Below are 16160 nucleotides of genomic sequence, written 5' to 3' on the forward strand. Positions count from 1 at the left end.
CGCCGTTGCTTAGCAACCGGGTTGTTTACATTTCCCAGGAAACCGGGTCGTCGCAAGCTCTGCGCGGTAGGACACGACCGGAGTGAAAGGGTGGGCAGCAGGCTCGTATCCCACCGACCCACCCTACTAGGGAGCCAGCCTCTCTTGGGCTACAGCTTGTCTTATTTTTGTTGTCTTTCCTTTTTATCTCGCATGTTTTAAATCACTTTAGAATTTCTTGGCGATTCCCAGTCATGGAGGTAGTGCAGCCCAAGGACCTGGGGCAGTACTCCGCCTTGGCCAAGAAGAGAGTTGGGGAGCTGTGCAGGCAGAAACGGATATTCAACGCCAGGAACAGGATCATCGGGGTGAGATCCTTGGGCCCGTTAGGGAAAGGTGCCAGGAGGAAATGTGGAGGCGCGGGTGGGGGGCGAGACGGGGCGGCTGGAGAGAAAAGGAGATAAACCCTTCGAATGGAACGTTTGATGCAAGCACAGCTGCAAATGGCTCCAGGGTTTTCTGGGAAAAACTATTATAGTTAGATACACTGACTTTGCTGAGAATGAGAGAGACTTAACGAATAACAAATACTCTCTCTCACTTGCCAGGCAGGCAAATTGAGCCCTAAAGAGGGGAGGGCGTCTGCCTGGAGTTAGTGGCCAAACAGAAACTAGAATAGTGTTCTCTCTCTGAGCCAGATTTTCTACATTGCCAGGGGTTCCTTCCAGTCCATTCATTTGACAAATGCCAGTGGAGTTCCTATTTTGTGGCAAGCCTGGACTGGGCCCAGGAGATGAGGAATAAGGCAGTGCTTGACTTTGCCGTGAGGAGGCAGACATTAAAATTCCATAGTGGAATTGGTGCTGTAAGGGAGAAGAGCACAGATTAGGGCTGGAAGAGGAAATCTGAGAGGGCTTCCCAGCGGAGGTGTTACCTATACAATGTTCTGATGATGCATTAACTTAGATAAGGGGGAGGGAAGCTCTGAGGAAAGTTAAGAGGACAGGCTAAAGAACCAACTATAAGCAAAGGCATTTAAGCGTGAAAAGACCTGATGTGTACCTAAGACAACTCGTTGAAGGTGGGGCAAGGATAAAAAGATAAGTAGGATTGTTAATAACGGAAGGAAATTATTTGGCTCTAACTCTTCTCCCCTTATTTTCCATTCCAGGGAGATACAGAAGCCTGGGATGTTCAGGTTCGTGACCAGAAGATAAAAGAAGCAACTGAAAAAGCCAGAAATGAAACCTTTGGTGAGCGTTTCTTAAATGCCTATCTAACGGTTTAAGGCTGTGTGCCAGTCCACATTTCTCCCCATAACGGGGGTCCCAAAAGCGTGTTTACATATGACTTGTATTCATCTTTTGTTATCAGTATATATTGAGTATTACAATTTTAATACAGTTTTTTCCTTTCTTTAAATGTGTATACATTTTTTTGGCACCTTCTGTATAAAAAAACTTGACCTTTTCACTCTCTTGCTTCTTTTAAAATGTCATAATTCCTTGTGCTCAATTAACTTAATGAGCCAATGCTTCCTCTTTTAAAAGCAGCTATTGAATTCAACATGAGTTGTAAGAAATATATTTTGAGGATAAATGTATGTTTCAAAAAAAAAAACACACCCAAAAACAGGATATGGAAAAACCTTATACATATACATTCTCTGCCAAAAATTTCAAGACCTTCTGTCAGGGACTGCTCTGTACACTAGATGACACACACACTCCCAGTTCACACCCCTGAGCTGGCTCAGAACTAGATATGGTTCAAATAATAGTGTTTTAGCTCTGAGATAAAATTTTCAAATAGAATTCATTTTTCTAAATGATGTGCAATAATTTCAGCTTATTTTTCTTAAAGTACTATAAGGATTTTTAAAATAGTAAAAAGCAGGAGGCCCCACCTTACGGAACCCCAGATGTACACACATACTAAATTCGGTTATTTTCTCCTGTTTTAAAAAAAATAGAGGGCCGGCCCGATGGCTCAGGCGGTTGGAGCTCCATGCTCCTAACGGCTGCCGGTTCGATTCCCACATGGGCCAGTGGGCTCTCAACCACAAGGTTGCTGGTTGGATTCCTCCACTCCCGCAAGGGATGGTGGGCTCCGCCCCCTGCAACTAAGATTGAACAGGGCACCTTGAGCTGAGTTGCCGCTGAGCTCCCAGATGGCTCAGTCAGTTGGAGTGGGTCCTCTCAACCATAAGGTTGCTGGGCAAGGGATGGTGGGCTGTGCCCCCTGCAACTAACAACGGCAACTGGACCTGGAGCTGAGCTGCACCCTCCACAACTAAGACTGAAAGGACAACAACTTGACTTGGAAAAAGTCCTGGAAGTACACACTGTTCCCCAATAAATTCCTGTTCCCCTCCCCCAATAAAATCTTTTAAAAAAAATAGAAAAAAGCAAGACACAAAATTGTATATATAATGGATTATCAATTAAGTTTAAAAATATATAAAAGATATGCTTAGAAAAAGACAGAAAGGAAATATGCCAAAATGTTAACACTGGTAATGGGGGAATGATGAAATTATGAGTGAAGTTTATTTTCTTCTTTATACCATTCTATATTTTCTAAATGTTTTACCTTTTTTATTTTTAGTTTAAAAATAAACTAACAAAAACGATGGGACAGACATATATATCCCCACTAGATTAGATGTTAACATTTTGCCAAATTGGCTTTTAGATATCATATATTAAGAATGCTTTTTGAGAATATATATATGTCTATTGCCCACTTCATCATTTTCCTCTCCCTGCCTCCTCAGAGGTGTGTGTCTTCCCATGCATGTTTTTTGTACTTGTACTGTTTATGTATGTATCCATGACGATCTAAAATTGTTTTTTGTGTGTTTTAAAATTTTACATAAATGGCGTCATAGTGAATGGATCCTTTTGCAACTTTTAAGCAATTTAATATCGTCGGTTTTTTTAAAATTAATCCATGATCTACATATAGAACATTCATTTTAATTGGTTTATGATATTTTGTGATATGAATTAACCACAATTTCTTTATCCGTTAGATTAGACTTAGATTTTTCCAGTTTTCTTATAATTGCAAACAATGCTGCAGTGACTATCCATGCCGTATGTCTCTGTGCACATGCGTGAGAGATACCTAGAAGTAGAATTATTAGGCCATAAGATATACATGTTTTCAGTATTATGGGATGTTGGCAAATTGCTTTCCAAAGTTACAAGTATACCAGGTTACACTCCCACAAACAGTGAATGAGAAATTTCATTTCCCCACATCTGAATACATGCTATTATTAGCATTTTAAATATTTTGCCAATTCATTGGATATTTCTAACCATCTTGTAAGGTTGATCATCTTTTGAAGTTTATTGATCATTTAGGTTTCTTTATATTGATTTGCCTGTTCCTATCCTTTGCCTATTTGTTGGTTGTGTTGTTTGTTTTCTTTTTTAAATTGATTTATAGGTGCTCTTTGTATGTTCAGGATTCTAATCCTTTAATGGTTATGCTACCTTTTTGGAGTGTTGTATGTCTTCTAGAACCACTAAAATTATGTTTTAAAGTGGATTGAAATTTATTTTTCCCTCTGAATCTTAAGCTTATAGATATGCTATGTCTCTCCTAGCTGCTGAAATGAGGCAAAATGACAAAATCACATGCGTATTAGAAGGTCGGGAAAGAAGAGACAGGAAAAATCTCTGCAAAGCTATTAATGACTTTCAACAGAGCTATCAGAAGCCAGAAACTCGCCGAGAATTTGATCTTTCTGACCCCCTATCCCTTAAGAAAGACCTCCTAGCCTGGCAGTCAGATAAAAACGTTCAGAAGACCGTGTCGGGAATGCAGAGATTCATGGGAGAGGATTTAAACTTCCACGAGAGGAAGAAATTCCAGGAAGAACAAAACAGAGAATGGTTTTTGCAACAGCAAAGGGAATGGAAAGATGCCAGAGCCGACCAAAAACGTGCAGGTAATGAAACAGAAAGACATATTGGTTCCAATACTTTCTTCAACAAATCAACTCCTGTTTTTGTTTTGTTTTGTTTCTTGAGTCCTACTAATGTGCTGCTTTGGCCCCATGGGGAGAGAGACAGCAGAACCTGTGCTCCAGGATTTAAACATCATATGTCAGTCATGTGGGAAACATTTTCTGCACTTGCGCTCTCTCAGGGTTCCATTGAGTGCTAGAGCCCTGAGTAACTCAGAATCTAATGTGCTTAGTCGGCTGGGAAGCTGGGGGAATTACATGGGTCCAGCCTATGTCAATATGAGTCCAGTAAGATACTCTCATCATCCCCACACCTGACCTTCCTCCTCCGTCAATGGGAACTCCATTCTTCTAGTTGCCCAGCCCCCAACCTCAAGTCATCTTGACTCTTTCCGTTCTCTCAAATGCCACATCCGGTCCAGCAACAAGTCATCTCAGATTTCAAGTACCTTTCACCACCTCTGCTGTTACCACTCTGGACTAAGCTATCAACATCTCTCAGCTGGGTTATTGCTGTAGCCTCTCACTGGTCTCCCTGCTTCTGTCGCTGTCCCACCTACAGTCTCTTCTCAACCCAGCAGCCAGAATGATCCTACGAAAGTTAAGCTAGAGCCTTTGCTCAGAACCTTCCAATAGCTTCTCATTTCACTCAGTAAAAACCAAATTTATTTCAAAGACCAACAAGACCTTCAGTCTGACCTTATCTCCTGCTGTGCTGCCCTTCGTCCATCCCATCCTTGCCACACTGGCTTCCTCTTTATTCCCAGCACTTGAGTGTGTCAGGCTCACTTCTGCCTCAGGGCCTTTGCACCTATGGGTGGTTCTGCCTGATATCCCCAGATACCTGCATGGCTTACCCCCTCACCTTTTTCAGGTCTTTGCTAAGATATCGTCTTACCAGTGAGGCTTCCCCTGACCAGTATTATAAATTGCAACCCTGTCCCCTCCCCCACACCCGCATTCCCTATCTTTTTCCTTGCTTTATTTTTCTCCCTAGCCCTGATCACTGACGTACTATATGGTTATGCGTTTATCATCCCTCTCCCCAGTATCATCTCCTAAACTCCATGAAGGCAGGAGATTTTGTCTGTTTTATTCACTGCTCTATCCTTAGTTCCTGGCACATAGATAAATATTTGTTGAAACAATCCCTCACAGGCCTTTAAAAATCTCACGTATCTCTCAGGTGCTCCACTTTTCCGTCCCTGGTTGAGAGCCTTTGTCTCCGCCTTGGATTTGGTCCTTTAACTGCCTGCTGGACATCTCACCAGATAACCCCACAACATCATGGTAACTAACCCTGCATTTACCACCGGATCTGCTCCACCCTCCGTCTTCCTCCCCTCAGTCAATGACACCTCCTTCTCTTAGTCAAGCCAGAAACTGCGGGGTCCTCCTCTACCCCCTCTCGTCTCCAGGGCACCCTCAGTTCCTGTCTCTCTACCTCGTTTCTATGTTTTGGACTATCTACTTCTCCCATCCCTACCATCAGCACTGCGGCGCAAGCCACGACCTTTTTCACCTGGATGGATCACACCAAGGGGTTTCTAATTGTCTTCCACTTGCTTTCTTGCCCCTCTCTGGTCCATTCTCAATTTAGCAGTCAGAGTGCTTTTTTAAAACAATGTCAAGTTGAACAATGTCACCCCCACTCTCTCCATCCCAGCCTTAAACCCTCTAATGGCTTCCCATTACCTATGGAATAAAATGCAAAATCTGCCCTTAGCCTACAAGGCCTGTACACTGGGGCCACGGCTCAAACCTCCGATACCACCTTACACCCCCACTGCCTCGTTCACTGTGTTGCAGCCATTCCAGCTTTCTTTCACTTCTTGATCCTGACAAATTCTTCCCCACTTCAGACCCTTTGCACCTACTCTCCATCCAACTTCCTATGTCCTTCAGGATTGAGCTTCAATGTCACTTCCCCCTAGAGAAGCTCTTTCTTCCTCTCCACCGTCCAACTACCTAAAGTCAGGTGTTCCCAACATTTTCTCTCTTAGGAGCCTCCCCCTGTACACCACGGTCACAATTTGTAGTAATATGCCTACTTCAGAGTTCATTTGTTTATCTGTCTCATCTCCTGGACAGTAAGCGCCAGGAGGGCCGGGAAGCCCTTTGTTTTACTCATCACTACATACTAGTATGTTCCCAGCAGAGTGTGCGGCCCACAGAAGGCTCTCGATAGCTCTATGTTAAATGAATGGACAAGCAAATGAAAGGTGAGAGGTAAAGCTGAAAGTGAGCCAAGGCCAGAAATTCACCAATGAAGTTTGGTCTTTATTTTGGGAGATATTGAAAAGACCCACAGGCACAAACATCATATGAAGAACCTTCTGATTAATAATTTAAAAAAAAAATCTAACAACCCTGCAAAGTAGGGTTGTCCTGCCTCAGGTGAGGACTGGAGGCTCAGAAAGGTTGAGTAATAAGTCGCCCAGGTTAACAGAGCTAGGAAGTGTCTGGGCTGGGGTAGGAGCCGCTCTGTCTGACTCCAAATCTTTGTTTTTCTGTTTGGACGCTTCACTTTTGATCCCTTCTCCTCTTCCTCTTCCTCTTCCTCTTCCTCTTCCTCATTGGCAAAGTCCTTCTGCCACTCCATGAGTATCTATTACCTGACACCCTCTCCTCTGGGGAGCCCCATCTGGTTCCCATGGCAGAGCTCCCCTTTTTCTGGGCTCCCACTATCCCTTGCCTGCTGTAAGGATGTAGCAGCCTCCTGATAAATTAGGAATGGTAAGGGGTCCATTGCTCCCCTTCCCAGGACCACAGCAGACAGTACTAATCCATAGCAGATATTACCAATGCACACTAGTGATTGCTGACACTCAGTGCCCAGCAGTGATCTGAGAGCTTTAGTACTTGAATTAACTCACTGAAGTCTCCTAACAGCCTTCAGAGGCATCCCCATTCTGTGATTGAGGGCATGATAAGAAGCAGATGCCTGATTGGACAGTCCTCAGGGCGCTCTACACGCCTGGGAGGGAGCTCTGAGTGGGCACACAAAGTTTGATTGTGTTTTGCTTCTATTCAGAGGACTTTTACATGAAAACAAGGCTGCAATTTGATGAAACAGCCAAACATTTACAGAATCTGGAACGCGCTACCAGAAAGGCCGTCTGTGCAGCTGTGAAAGAATTCAACAAGAGCCAGGTATGCAGGGCTCTGTCTGGAGGGGAGGACAAGCACCAGCCACTTCCCCGGGGTGGCCCCAGCTCCCCCTGCCCCAGCTCCGTCTCTGATGGGGTCCTGCAGGGGGGCTACCCAGATTACAGAAATGGATGAGACCCAGCCCCTGCTCCTGAGCTCTAAATATGGGTGTGAAACCCAACAAAACTAGCCATGCAACCTGGCGGGGGGTGGGGGTGGGGGGATTCTAAACCTCAGGTTCTACAATACGAGGGCAGTGACAGCTACCTGGCTGGATGTGAGCTAGCACTGCTTTGACGCCTGGTCTTGTTTCAATTCCTCTTCACCACCTCTCAGAGTTCCTCTTCACCAACAGCAGGTCCACAGGCACTCAGTGATGAGAGCAACTATTATGATAATGATTCGTGCAAACTTTGGGGGTTGCCTGACAGCCCCCTTCTCCCTAAACTCTACCCAACTTCCTCACAAACACTCCCCTTCTCACTGAGCCCATGCTGAAGTCCCTTCAAGTTCTCTGTTCCTTTTGGAAATTAGATTCCCTTTCCAGGTTTTCTTTTTACATATAATTCTATTTCAGAGGGGAGATGGGGAAGGGGGAGGCTTGGCCTGCATTCAATTATTAGATTAGCTGTTGACCGGGACTGTGGTTTGCAAAGCAGAGCACGTGAGATGGTCCACTGGCGAGCAGGAAGAGATGTCAGAATTCTGCTTCCTGTGTCTCTTTAACCTCATCATTTCTAATTCCCGTGCGTGCGTGCGTGCGTGTACACGTATTATGAAGTACATGCTATTTTTATGGTCTAATAGTATTGTGAACTAAATCTATTGGAGACACAAGCTAAATTGGGGGCCTCTGATCAGGGTATGTGGTCAGAAATCCTGGAAAGGCTGGACCAGAGACCAGAGAAAATGTTGCTTTTCAGCTGTGTGTGGTGGGGGGAACAAGGCGGGCCGTCTGCCCGAGATGGGGAGGGGGTAACCGAATGGCAGACCACGGAAGCACCTGGAGCCCAGGTCACCGACCAGCCAGCTGCAGGAGGTCCTTTTGCAGAGGAGGCCCAGACGGGGAGGTCCTCTGCAAATTAATGGCAGAATGGGGCTCTTGATTCCTAGTCTACTATTGGCTCGTCATCCAGCCATCATTGATTCCCTCGTTCATTACTCAGTTTAGCAGATATTCACTGAGGCCTCCTGCTGAGCACTGGATGTGCTTTTTGCCAAATCGATTTAGTCATTCATTCCTTCATTCAGTAGACTTTTTAGTGAGTACCTACAATGTGCTGGCGCTTTCAGGTCCCGTAACTCTTCACGTGGCTGTAGCACCTTCATAAATGTCCCCTGCGCTGGGAAAAGCCAGCAGCTCTGTTCCTGACTAGAAATAAGCTGTGTTAGTTAGCCTGGGACATTAATACAAGGGTCTAGATAACTGTCCTCAAAACAAAATTCCAAGCAGGTCAGTCCAGTTCAGCAGGATAGACACACGTGAGGGTCCCCGGTTCTTGGCGAGGAGTGTGCGTTTCATTAGAGAGGCGTTGTCAAGAGGCGTTGTGGTGCCAGGGTGCAGTGTGCATGCGCCGGAGCTTAACTGCTCAGGTACAAGACCAGACTCTTAGAGAAGAGGTAGCCTTGGAAAAACCACTTAAGTGCCTCAGTTTTCTCATCCAGAGAATGGGGATAATGATGACACCTACCTATGGCAGTTAGAATGAGAAACACCTCCCAAATCTCAGTGGCTCAAAACCTAGAGTTGATGTTTGTCATGTTCTGTGTCCATCTCAGTGGGCTGAGGGGCTCTGCTCCTCCTCACCCTCCCTCTGGAGCCCTAGCCCTGGATGGAGCAGCCTCCAGGGGGAGGACTGTAGCAGCACAACAGAGAAGGCATGCGGCCCCTCCTCCTCCCAGAAGTGTACCAGTCACCTCTGCTCACATTGCTTCAGCCAAACTCCAAGAGGGCAGGGACGGGCGATTCTGCCACCTGCCCAGAAAGAGCACTGTCCCTGTTTAGTGACCAGCAGTAACGGCGACCACACTTGCTCCAGACGCTGTCCTGCGATTAGCCTAGGTAATCCATGTAACGTTTGGGAATGTTTGGCACATTCTCAGGACTCATCAACGAGAGCCGTTATTTTAATCCTAGCAACAATTGGCTGCTCTCATTAGTCACTGTGTTCAACAGCCCTTCCAGAGGGGGCATAATCAACCCAATTTAACTGATAAAGAAACAGGCTGGGGGGCGGGGGCGACTGACTTTCCCAGGGACATCCAAGTACTAATCTGATTTGCCTTGGCAAATTCAAATACTGGACTTCCAAATGCTGCAAGTCCAGTATGTGAACTCATACCTGTCCAACCGAAAAGCACATGCTTATTTGATGCAGTTGAGCTGGCCATTTTATGAGCACCGGCTGTGTGCCCAGCACATTGCAGTGTCCTGTCTGTTCATGACTGAAGAGAACTGGTAACACTGGCGAATGTCTCTTAATCCACCTCCTGTGGATTAGACTCAGAAATGACTGCAGCCCAGAGAGGGGAGGTGACTTGCTCCAGGTCACACAGCCAGGGCCGGTCCCTCCACTTATCACCCTCACTTGAGCAGGAATTTACTTGCCCCAGGGTGAGTGAAGCCAAGCCAGGGAGAGATGGCAGCCCCACCCAGGGAGGCAGCTCCTTGCTTTGGCAAATGGGTGCTATGACCCATGCAACTCTGCACACCTACAGGTGGCGATTCCCTCAGCCCCGCCCACACGCCCAGCATCGCCCAGACAGCCGGACCCCAGGGCCGCCCCCATCCGTTCCTGGCAAGTCTACCACCCCCATCCCACCCGGTCCCAGGTGCCCTGTAGTGCAGTCTTCCTTCAAGGGCCCCGGGTGAGGTTTGCCGACCTGTGCCTCAGTCTTCCTGGGGTCACTCAGAGCACCTTCCCTAATGTCTTACCTTGCCTGCGTAGGTCACGGAGTCAGCGGAAAGGAGAAGTCTAGAGAAAAAACAAGAACAAGAGGACAACCTGGCCGAGATCGCCAACCTGCTGCGTGGCGACCTGCTCTCCGAGAACCCACAGCAGGCAGCCAGCTCCTTCGGGCCCCACCGCGTGGTCCCTGACCGTTGGAAAGGCATGGCCCGGGCACAGCTGGAGCAGATCCGCCTGGTTCAGAAGCAGCAAGTCCAGGAGAAGCTGGTGCCTGCCCCTCCCGCTTGCTGCCCGCGTGAGCGGCGCTCTGCGCTCCCCCCTTCTCCCCTGCCGCCTTCTCCCCGCCTCTGGTTACAGCTGCTGTTACTCTCCGCCCTCAAGGGGCTTACGTTCTAGTGGGGGAGGTGACGAGCGCCAGTCCTGCATGTGTGTGACAGCTCAGGAGGAAAGTAAGGCTGGATGAAGGGGAGCAAGGGCCGCCAGGGGGCTGAGAAGTGACATTGGAACAAAGACCTGAAGGAGGGGAGGGAGCAAGCCATGCCGACATCCGGGGAAAGGACGACCAGGCAGGGTGAACTGCAACGGCAAAGGCTTTGAGGCAGCGCCACCTTGACCTGCTCAGAGACCAGTGATGGGCGGCAGCCGGAGGAGGTCCAAGGGGTGGAGGGTCGAGGTCCTGGCAGGCCACTGGGGAAGACTGGCTTTTTCTGTGACTGGGATGGGGGACATTGGACGGTTTGGAGCAGAGGAGTGATGTGATCTGCCCTACGTTGAACAGGAGCCCTCTCGCCATTGTGTTGTCGGTGACCTGGGGTTCGGGGTGAGGGGAAGAAGGGAGATCCTTAGCCAAGGTGGGGCTGTGGCATTGGTCAAGGTGAGTCCTAACTCTTACTGGGTCCAGGGTGCTGGCAGTGGGTCTGGTTCTGGATCTCTGTTGAAGGTAGAGCCAACAGGATTGGTTGAAGGGTTGCCACGGCATATAGGAGACAGAGGAGTGAAGGATTCCCCCAGGCCTTCTGGCCTGAGTGACAAGAGGATGGAGCTGGTATTTACGGAGATGGGAGGAATAGGTCGGTAGAGGGAGTGGAAGTTGCAAGTGTGTTTGGGGTTCAGAGTGCAGTGTCCATCAGACATCTCTATCTACCAGGATTCAGCTTTCCTGAACATGTACCAAACCCGCAAATAACCAATAGCATGTTAAACAGATAGAACTTTATCCCTTACATGTAGACTAAATCGTTAGGAACACAGTCCAGGGCTCGTACAGCAGCTCCATGGTCACTGAACGAAGGTGTTCCAGCCTCAGCACCTGGCCCCCACCTCTGAGTGCAAAAGGGCTGTGTGAGCCCAGTCATCGCATGCGTTTTCCAGCGAGCAGGAACTAGGAGTGGGGAAGAACGCTAGGGACACTTCCATTTACATTTATTGGAAAACAAAGTTGTCCCTAACTGTAAAGGAGCCTGGGAATGTAATGTTTATTCTAGGCAGAGACGTGCTGGTGGTTTCTTTTGTTAAGGGAGAAGGGAAAAAATGACTACGTGGGGACGAGTAATATTTCCTATCCCGCTTCCAAGGTCATTCCAGGGTGCGGCGGGATGAATAGACTGGGTCTCAGAACAAGGTCCGGGCTAGAGATACAAGCAGGGAGTCGACGCCACACAGTATTGAAAGCAGTGAGCCTGGATGAGATTACACAGGGAGCGAGTGCAGACAGAGGGGAAAGGACCTAAGGACTGAGTCCCGGGACCCTCCTCCCTCTGTTTATAGAGAGCAAAGGGGGCTAAGAGGGAGCAGCCAGAGGTGGAAGGGGCGCAGTGGTGGTGACCTGGGGGCCACATGAGGGGAATGTTTGGGTAAGAGAGTGGGGTCCCCTGGATGAAACGCAGCTGCTGGGCTGCAGACTGGACGCTGATCCAGCACCGTGAGGGTCCCTGGGGACTCTGTCAGGAGCATCTCTGGGGGAGCGGTGGGGGCGACGCCTGTCGAATGGGCTCGAGAGAACGCTCAGGAGAGCAGGAGGACGTGGAGACAGAAATGCAGACAACTCTCTCAAGGCGTTTTGCTGTGAAGGGTGCAGAGAAACGGGGTGGTAGCTGGTGGGGGACATGGGGTCACAGGAACGCTGTTTGTTTTTCCGATTGTAGAAATAACAGCTTACTGGTCCTTGCACGAGAGTAACGCAGTAGAGGGAGGCGCTGATGCCACAGACTTGCTGGCGCCATGTCCGGGGAGGCCAGGGAGCACGGGGCTCAGAACGTGAGTGGAGTTGGTGTGGACAGGAGCTCAGATTGAGGATCCACGGCCACGGGGCTGGGGGGAGAGTGTCAGCATGGCAGCTTGCGGGATCCTCTTGAAGGGGAGGCTAGGGAGGGCGGCGTTATTGGTAGGACTCCATGGTTCCTATAGAAGAGTCAGGAAGGCGGTGAGGACTGAGCTGAGATGCGGAAATTCACCCCCAAGATGGTGAACCCATTGTCCCTGGGTGGGACTGCAGCCTCAGTACATTCTAGAAGTGACCAGGCGGTCCCCGTGTTCAGGCAGGAGGAGCCGCCTGCCCACTGGTCGTGTCCCAGTGCCTCTCAAGTGTGGGGCATAGCTGAGCCCCCTGGAATAATGGGGGGCGGTGTCTCCTGACTTCCTGCATGACGTTGCTCACCTACCTCCCCCTTCTCTGAGCCTCAGTTTCCCCATCTGTAAACCGAGAGGCCAGATCTCCTAGAGGACCCCCTGGGGCTCTTCTCTGGGGACAGGTGGTGGTGAGTCACCTCTCCTCTCTCCAGAGGCTCCAGGAAGAAGAGCGCCAGCGAGACATGGACTGGGACCGGCGGAGGCTTCAGGGCGCCCGTGCCACTCTGCTGTGTGAGCGGCAGCAGCAGCGCGAGCAGCGGGACCTGCGCAGAGCCCTGGACTGCAGCAACCTCAGCCTGGCCAAGGAGCAGCTTTTGCAGTGAGTGCTGCCGGGGATCTGGCCAGGGCAGAGGGGGCTGGGACAGGTTAGGGTCAAGGTGGAGAAGATAGGGGGGGACTGCCACAGGGGAACAGGCTGGGAGGCAAGGGCGTGCTGACCGTGTAGGGCCCAGAGAGCAGGCACCATGCTTTCCTGGACCCCTGGCCCATCCTCCCCAAATCTTTCCCACACTCAAAGGGCCCAGGACCCTTGGTGCATATTTCACCAGAGGTGCCATAGCAGCAGTGTTTAGACTAGGCACACCTCCCGGTACAGACAGGGGAGAAGGGACAAGAACTAAGAAGCCAGAAATTAAAGGCTTGGAAACCACTGTTCCTCACATGGACCAGTGACAGATTCCTTTGGGCCACCGTCCTGTAAACACCCCTCCCAGCGACACAGACACAGATACTGGGAAAGGAGTATCCAGAGCCCAGGGAAGGGCACTGGGAGCCCAGTGGAGGGTGCTGGTGGGCCTGGGAGGTGGAGGAGGAGGGTGCCAGCTGCCCCTGCAGGGAGGGCTCTCCAGGCAGAGAAAGGGGCGTCCGGGCTGCTGATAAGCCTGGAACCTCTTCCTTGTTGCTACAGACAACGTCAAATGCAGATCAGTAGGTAAACTTTTCACTAAAAACCACGTTATTTATTTAGTTATTTATCTATCTGTCCATCAAGCTCTTGGCTTGAACTCAGAAGGGACCCACTGGTATTTCTCCAGTGAGACATCGGGTTACCAGTGGGTCCTTCGTCGCTCGGTCACTTCTGTTGGGGGTCGACATGGAGCCTTGAGAGAAATCCAATGGGAAGAGCAAGTGCCTTCACAGTCACACCTGTGGAGGTGGACTTCTGAGATACCCCCAAGTTTCGCTCACTGCTCTTCAGTGATGAAATGCCCCTTTCCTTCACCCGTGAGCTCACTGAGCCTGAGTGCATCCTGTATCCTGGGGATAACACACTGATAAAAAATTGCGTGGGCTCTTTACACACACACACACACACACACACACACACACACGTACAATATCTAGGGAGCCAGTTATTTTGCTGATTGTTTTTCTCCTTGTTTTGTTACCAGGAAAAAACATATGAAGGAAGCCTGTACAAACCATGTCACTGAAGATTATTTCACACAATTTAATACAAAAAGTCGATAAAGAAAAAGGCACTTTCTTCCTCTCAGAATCATTTATGTATACCATGTGATAACCTTGAAGAGTCACATTTATTAAAAAAGTACACTCCTTGCTTCAGCAGTAGCCTTCAACTTTATTTTCCCACTGTGGACAAAAAAACATTTTTTAAACCTGTCTCTTGTATTTCTACGAGGAACGTCGGTTTCTGTTCGGTGCAGCTCTGCGTGCTGTGGGTACGGGGATGGAGCAGATGTGACCCTGCGGTTATCAGTAACACGGTTCTATGCCTGGAACCATAGGGCCAACGCGAAGAGGCTTGCTTTCACTCTGAGTTTGCATCATTATAAAAAATATTCCCGGCCGGCTGGATGGCTCAATTGGTTAGAGCACAAGTGCTGAGCAACAGGGTTGCTGGTTCAATTCCCACATAGGCCAGGGAGCTGCGCTCTCTACTAGATTGAAGACAACTTGACTTGGAACTGATGGGTCCTGGGAAAAACACACTCTTCCCCTCCCCCCCCCAAAAAAAAGTCCTGGAAATACACACTGTTCCCTTTCCCCAATAAAATATATATATATATATATATATATATATATATATATATATATATATATTCCCAAAGGAAAATCAGCCTTGAAAACCCTTGCTTGCTTTGAGTGCGCCATCTGCTGGTGACCAGGAGCACAACATGCTCCCTGTGGTTCTCAGGCAGGAAAATGAACCCAGTGATGAAACCTATGGCGCCCCAAACCCAGTGCTGGACAGGTTCTTGCAACACCCATGACACTGCTGGATGCTGTGATCGCCATCCTGCTGAGAGATAAGAGGATAAGAGCTTAAGTGATTTACTCCTGCCTGGAAGGCAGAGTCAGGGTCCAGGTGTGAGGCCCTCTTCTTTACTCTCCTCTGATGGCCCAATACGATTGTACACACACTCCAGAGGGCTTTGGTTTGCGTCACTTTCCCCCCAACATTATATTATGAAAAATTTCAAACATACAGTAAAACAGAAAGAACTGCACAGTATAAACCCATCCACCCACTACCTAGATTCTGCAATTAAGATTTTGCTCTATTTGCTTCATTACCTATCTCTCCATAGACCGGCTCTTAAAAATTCCAGTTATATGTTGCTTACAAAAGACACATCTGAAACCAAATAGCATAGAAAAGTGTGGTTGCTATTTATCCTCATTTCACAGCCAAAGCCGAAGCAGAGAAGTCACCAACCTGAGGAAGGTCACTCAGCTAGGGATGGGGGAGCTGGTTTCCAACCCAGAGAATCTGAGCCCAAAGCCCTGGCTCTTCCCCACACCCCCTCTTCTCCAGTGAGCCCCACCACCCTGGCCACAAGCCAGCCGTGTTGCATGGATCAAACACCATCAGAAACATTGTATCCGGCACAAAAGAGTACAATTCTATGTATGGGAAATGCTAGAATTGGCCAAACCATTCTCTCCGTGTTTGCCTGGGACGGGGTGGGGGCAAACGAAGAGGCACGAGGTAACTCTTATGGGGTGATGGGAATGTACAGAAAAACAAAGATGCTCCCACCTGCACCCCCGTCCAGACAGCAAAGGGAGGGCCCCAAGCACACCCGCTGTCAAGACACGGGCTGAGCTCAGTTGCTGTCTGCCTGTGCCCTTTCCCACCAGCAGGTGGCATTTCTGTGTTGCACGTATCCACCCTTGGCAAGACCCCAGAGGCCTGGCCATGCTGTTTGCACGTGTGCCTCTGGTCTCTCTAGGCAGAGGAGGCTGGTGTGGAGGCTGTTATAACCCGCTGTGACAGCCACCTCAGAGTTCATGCAGTGAGGCGACTGCTCCCCATGCCTCTCTCGTGATCATGGGTGGGAACATGGGGAGGGGTGGAAGCCGGAGCCAGAGCACCCTGAGTATATTTTCTAAAAGAAGCATCTTCTTGGCCGTATGTACTCATAACATTGACAGAGCATGCAAAAATGATTTGGAGGGTTCTGTTGACAACAAGCCAAGGGTGGCGTGACTGTTCAGTCACTCATTCATTCAACAAATTTTGAGTGGCTGCTCAAAGCGCCAGATACTAT

The 16160-nt window shown here is 48.9% G+C and overlaps 1 protein-coding gene across 5 annotated transcripts; it reads left to right on the plus strand.

Moving 5' to 3' along the window:
- The first annotated feature begins 42 nt into the window (after positions 1-42).
- RIBC2 (RIB43A domain with coiled-coils 2) lies at positions 43-14212 on the plus strand. 5 transcript variants are annotated; one of them, XM_074326559.1, is made up of 9 exons: positions 64-90; positions 212-347; positions 1151-1232; positions 3596-3940; positions 6993-7111; positions 10057-10312; positions 12162-12273; positions 12798-12964; positions 14037-14212. In XM_074326559.1, exons 2-9 carry the CDS (start codon positions 234-236, stop codon positions 14048-14050), a joined length of 1209 nt encoding a protein of 402 aa, XP_074182660.1. In that variant the 5' UTR covers positions 64-90; positions 212-233; the 3' UTR covers positions 14051-14212. The 5 variants fall into 5 exon arrangements, 4 of the variants coding, with proteins under 4 accessions (XP_074182659.1, XP_074182661.1, XP_019594763.2 ...); XM_074326558.1 differs by having other exon boundaries at positions 43-347; XR_012494186.1 differs by lacking the exon at positions 12162-12273 and having other exon boundaries at positions 43-347.
- Positions 14213-16160: the final 1948 nt, after the last annotated feature.

The sequence above is a fragment of the Rhinolophus sinicus genome, linkage group LG02 (assembly GCF_036562045.2).
Source record: "Rhinolophus sinicus isolate RSC01 linkage group LG02, ASM3656204v1, whole genome shotgun sequence".
Taxonomy (NCBI): Eukaryota; Metazoa; Chordata; class Mammalia; order Chiroptera; family Rhinolophidae; genus Rhinolophus; species Rhinolophus sinicus.

Coding starts and splice junctions, on each gene's coding strand:
- RIBC2 (XM_074326558.1), top strand. CDS start 234: ATGGAGGTAGTGCAGCCCAAGGACCTGGGGCAGTACTCCGCCTTGGCC. Junction 348..1,150: donor CCAGGAACAGGATCATCGGG/GTGAGATCCTTG, acceptor TTTCCATTCCAG/GGAGATACAGAAGCCTGGGA. Junction 12,274..12,797: donor GGGAGCACGGGGCTCAGAAC/GTGAGTGGAGTT, acceptor TCCTCTCTCCAG/AGGCTCCAGGAAGAAGAGCG.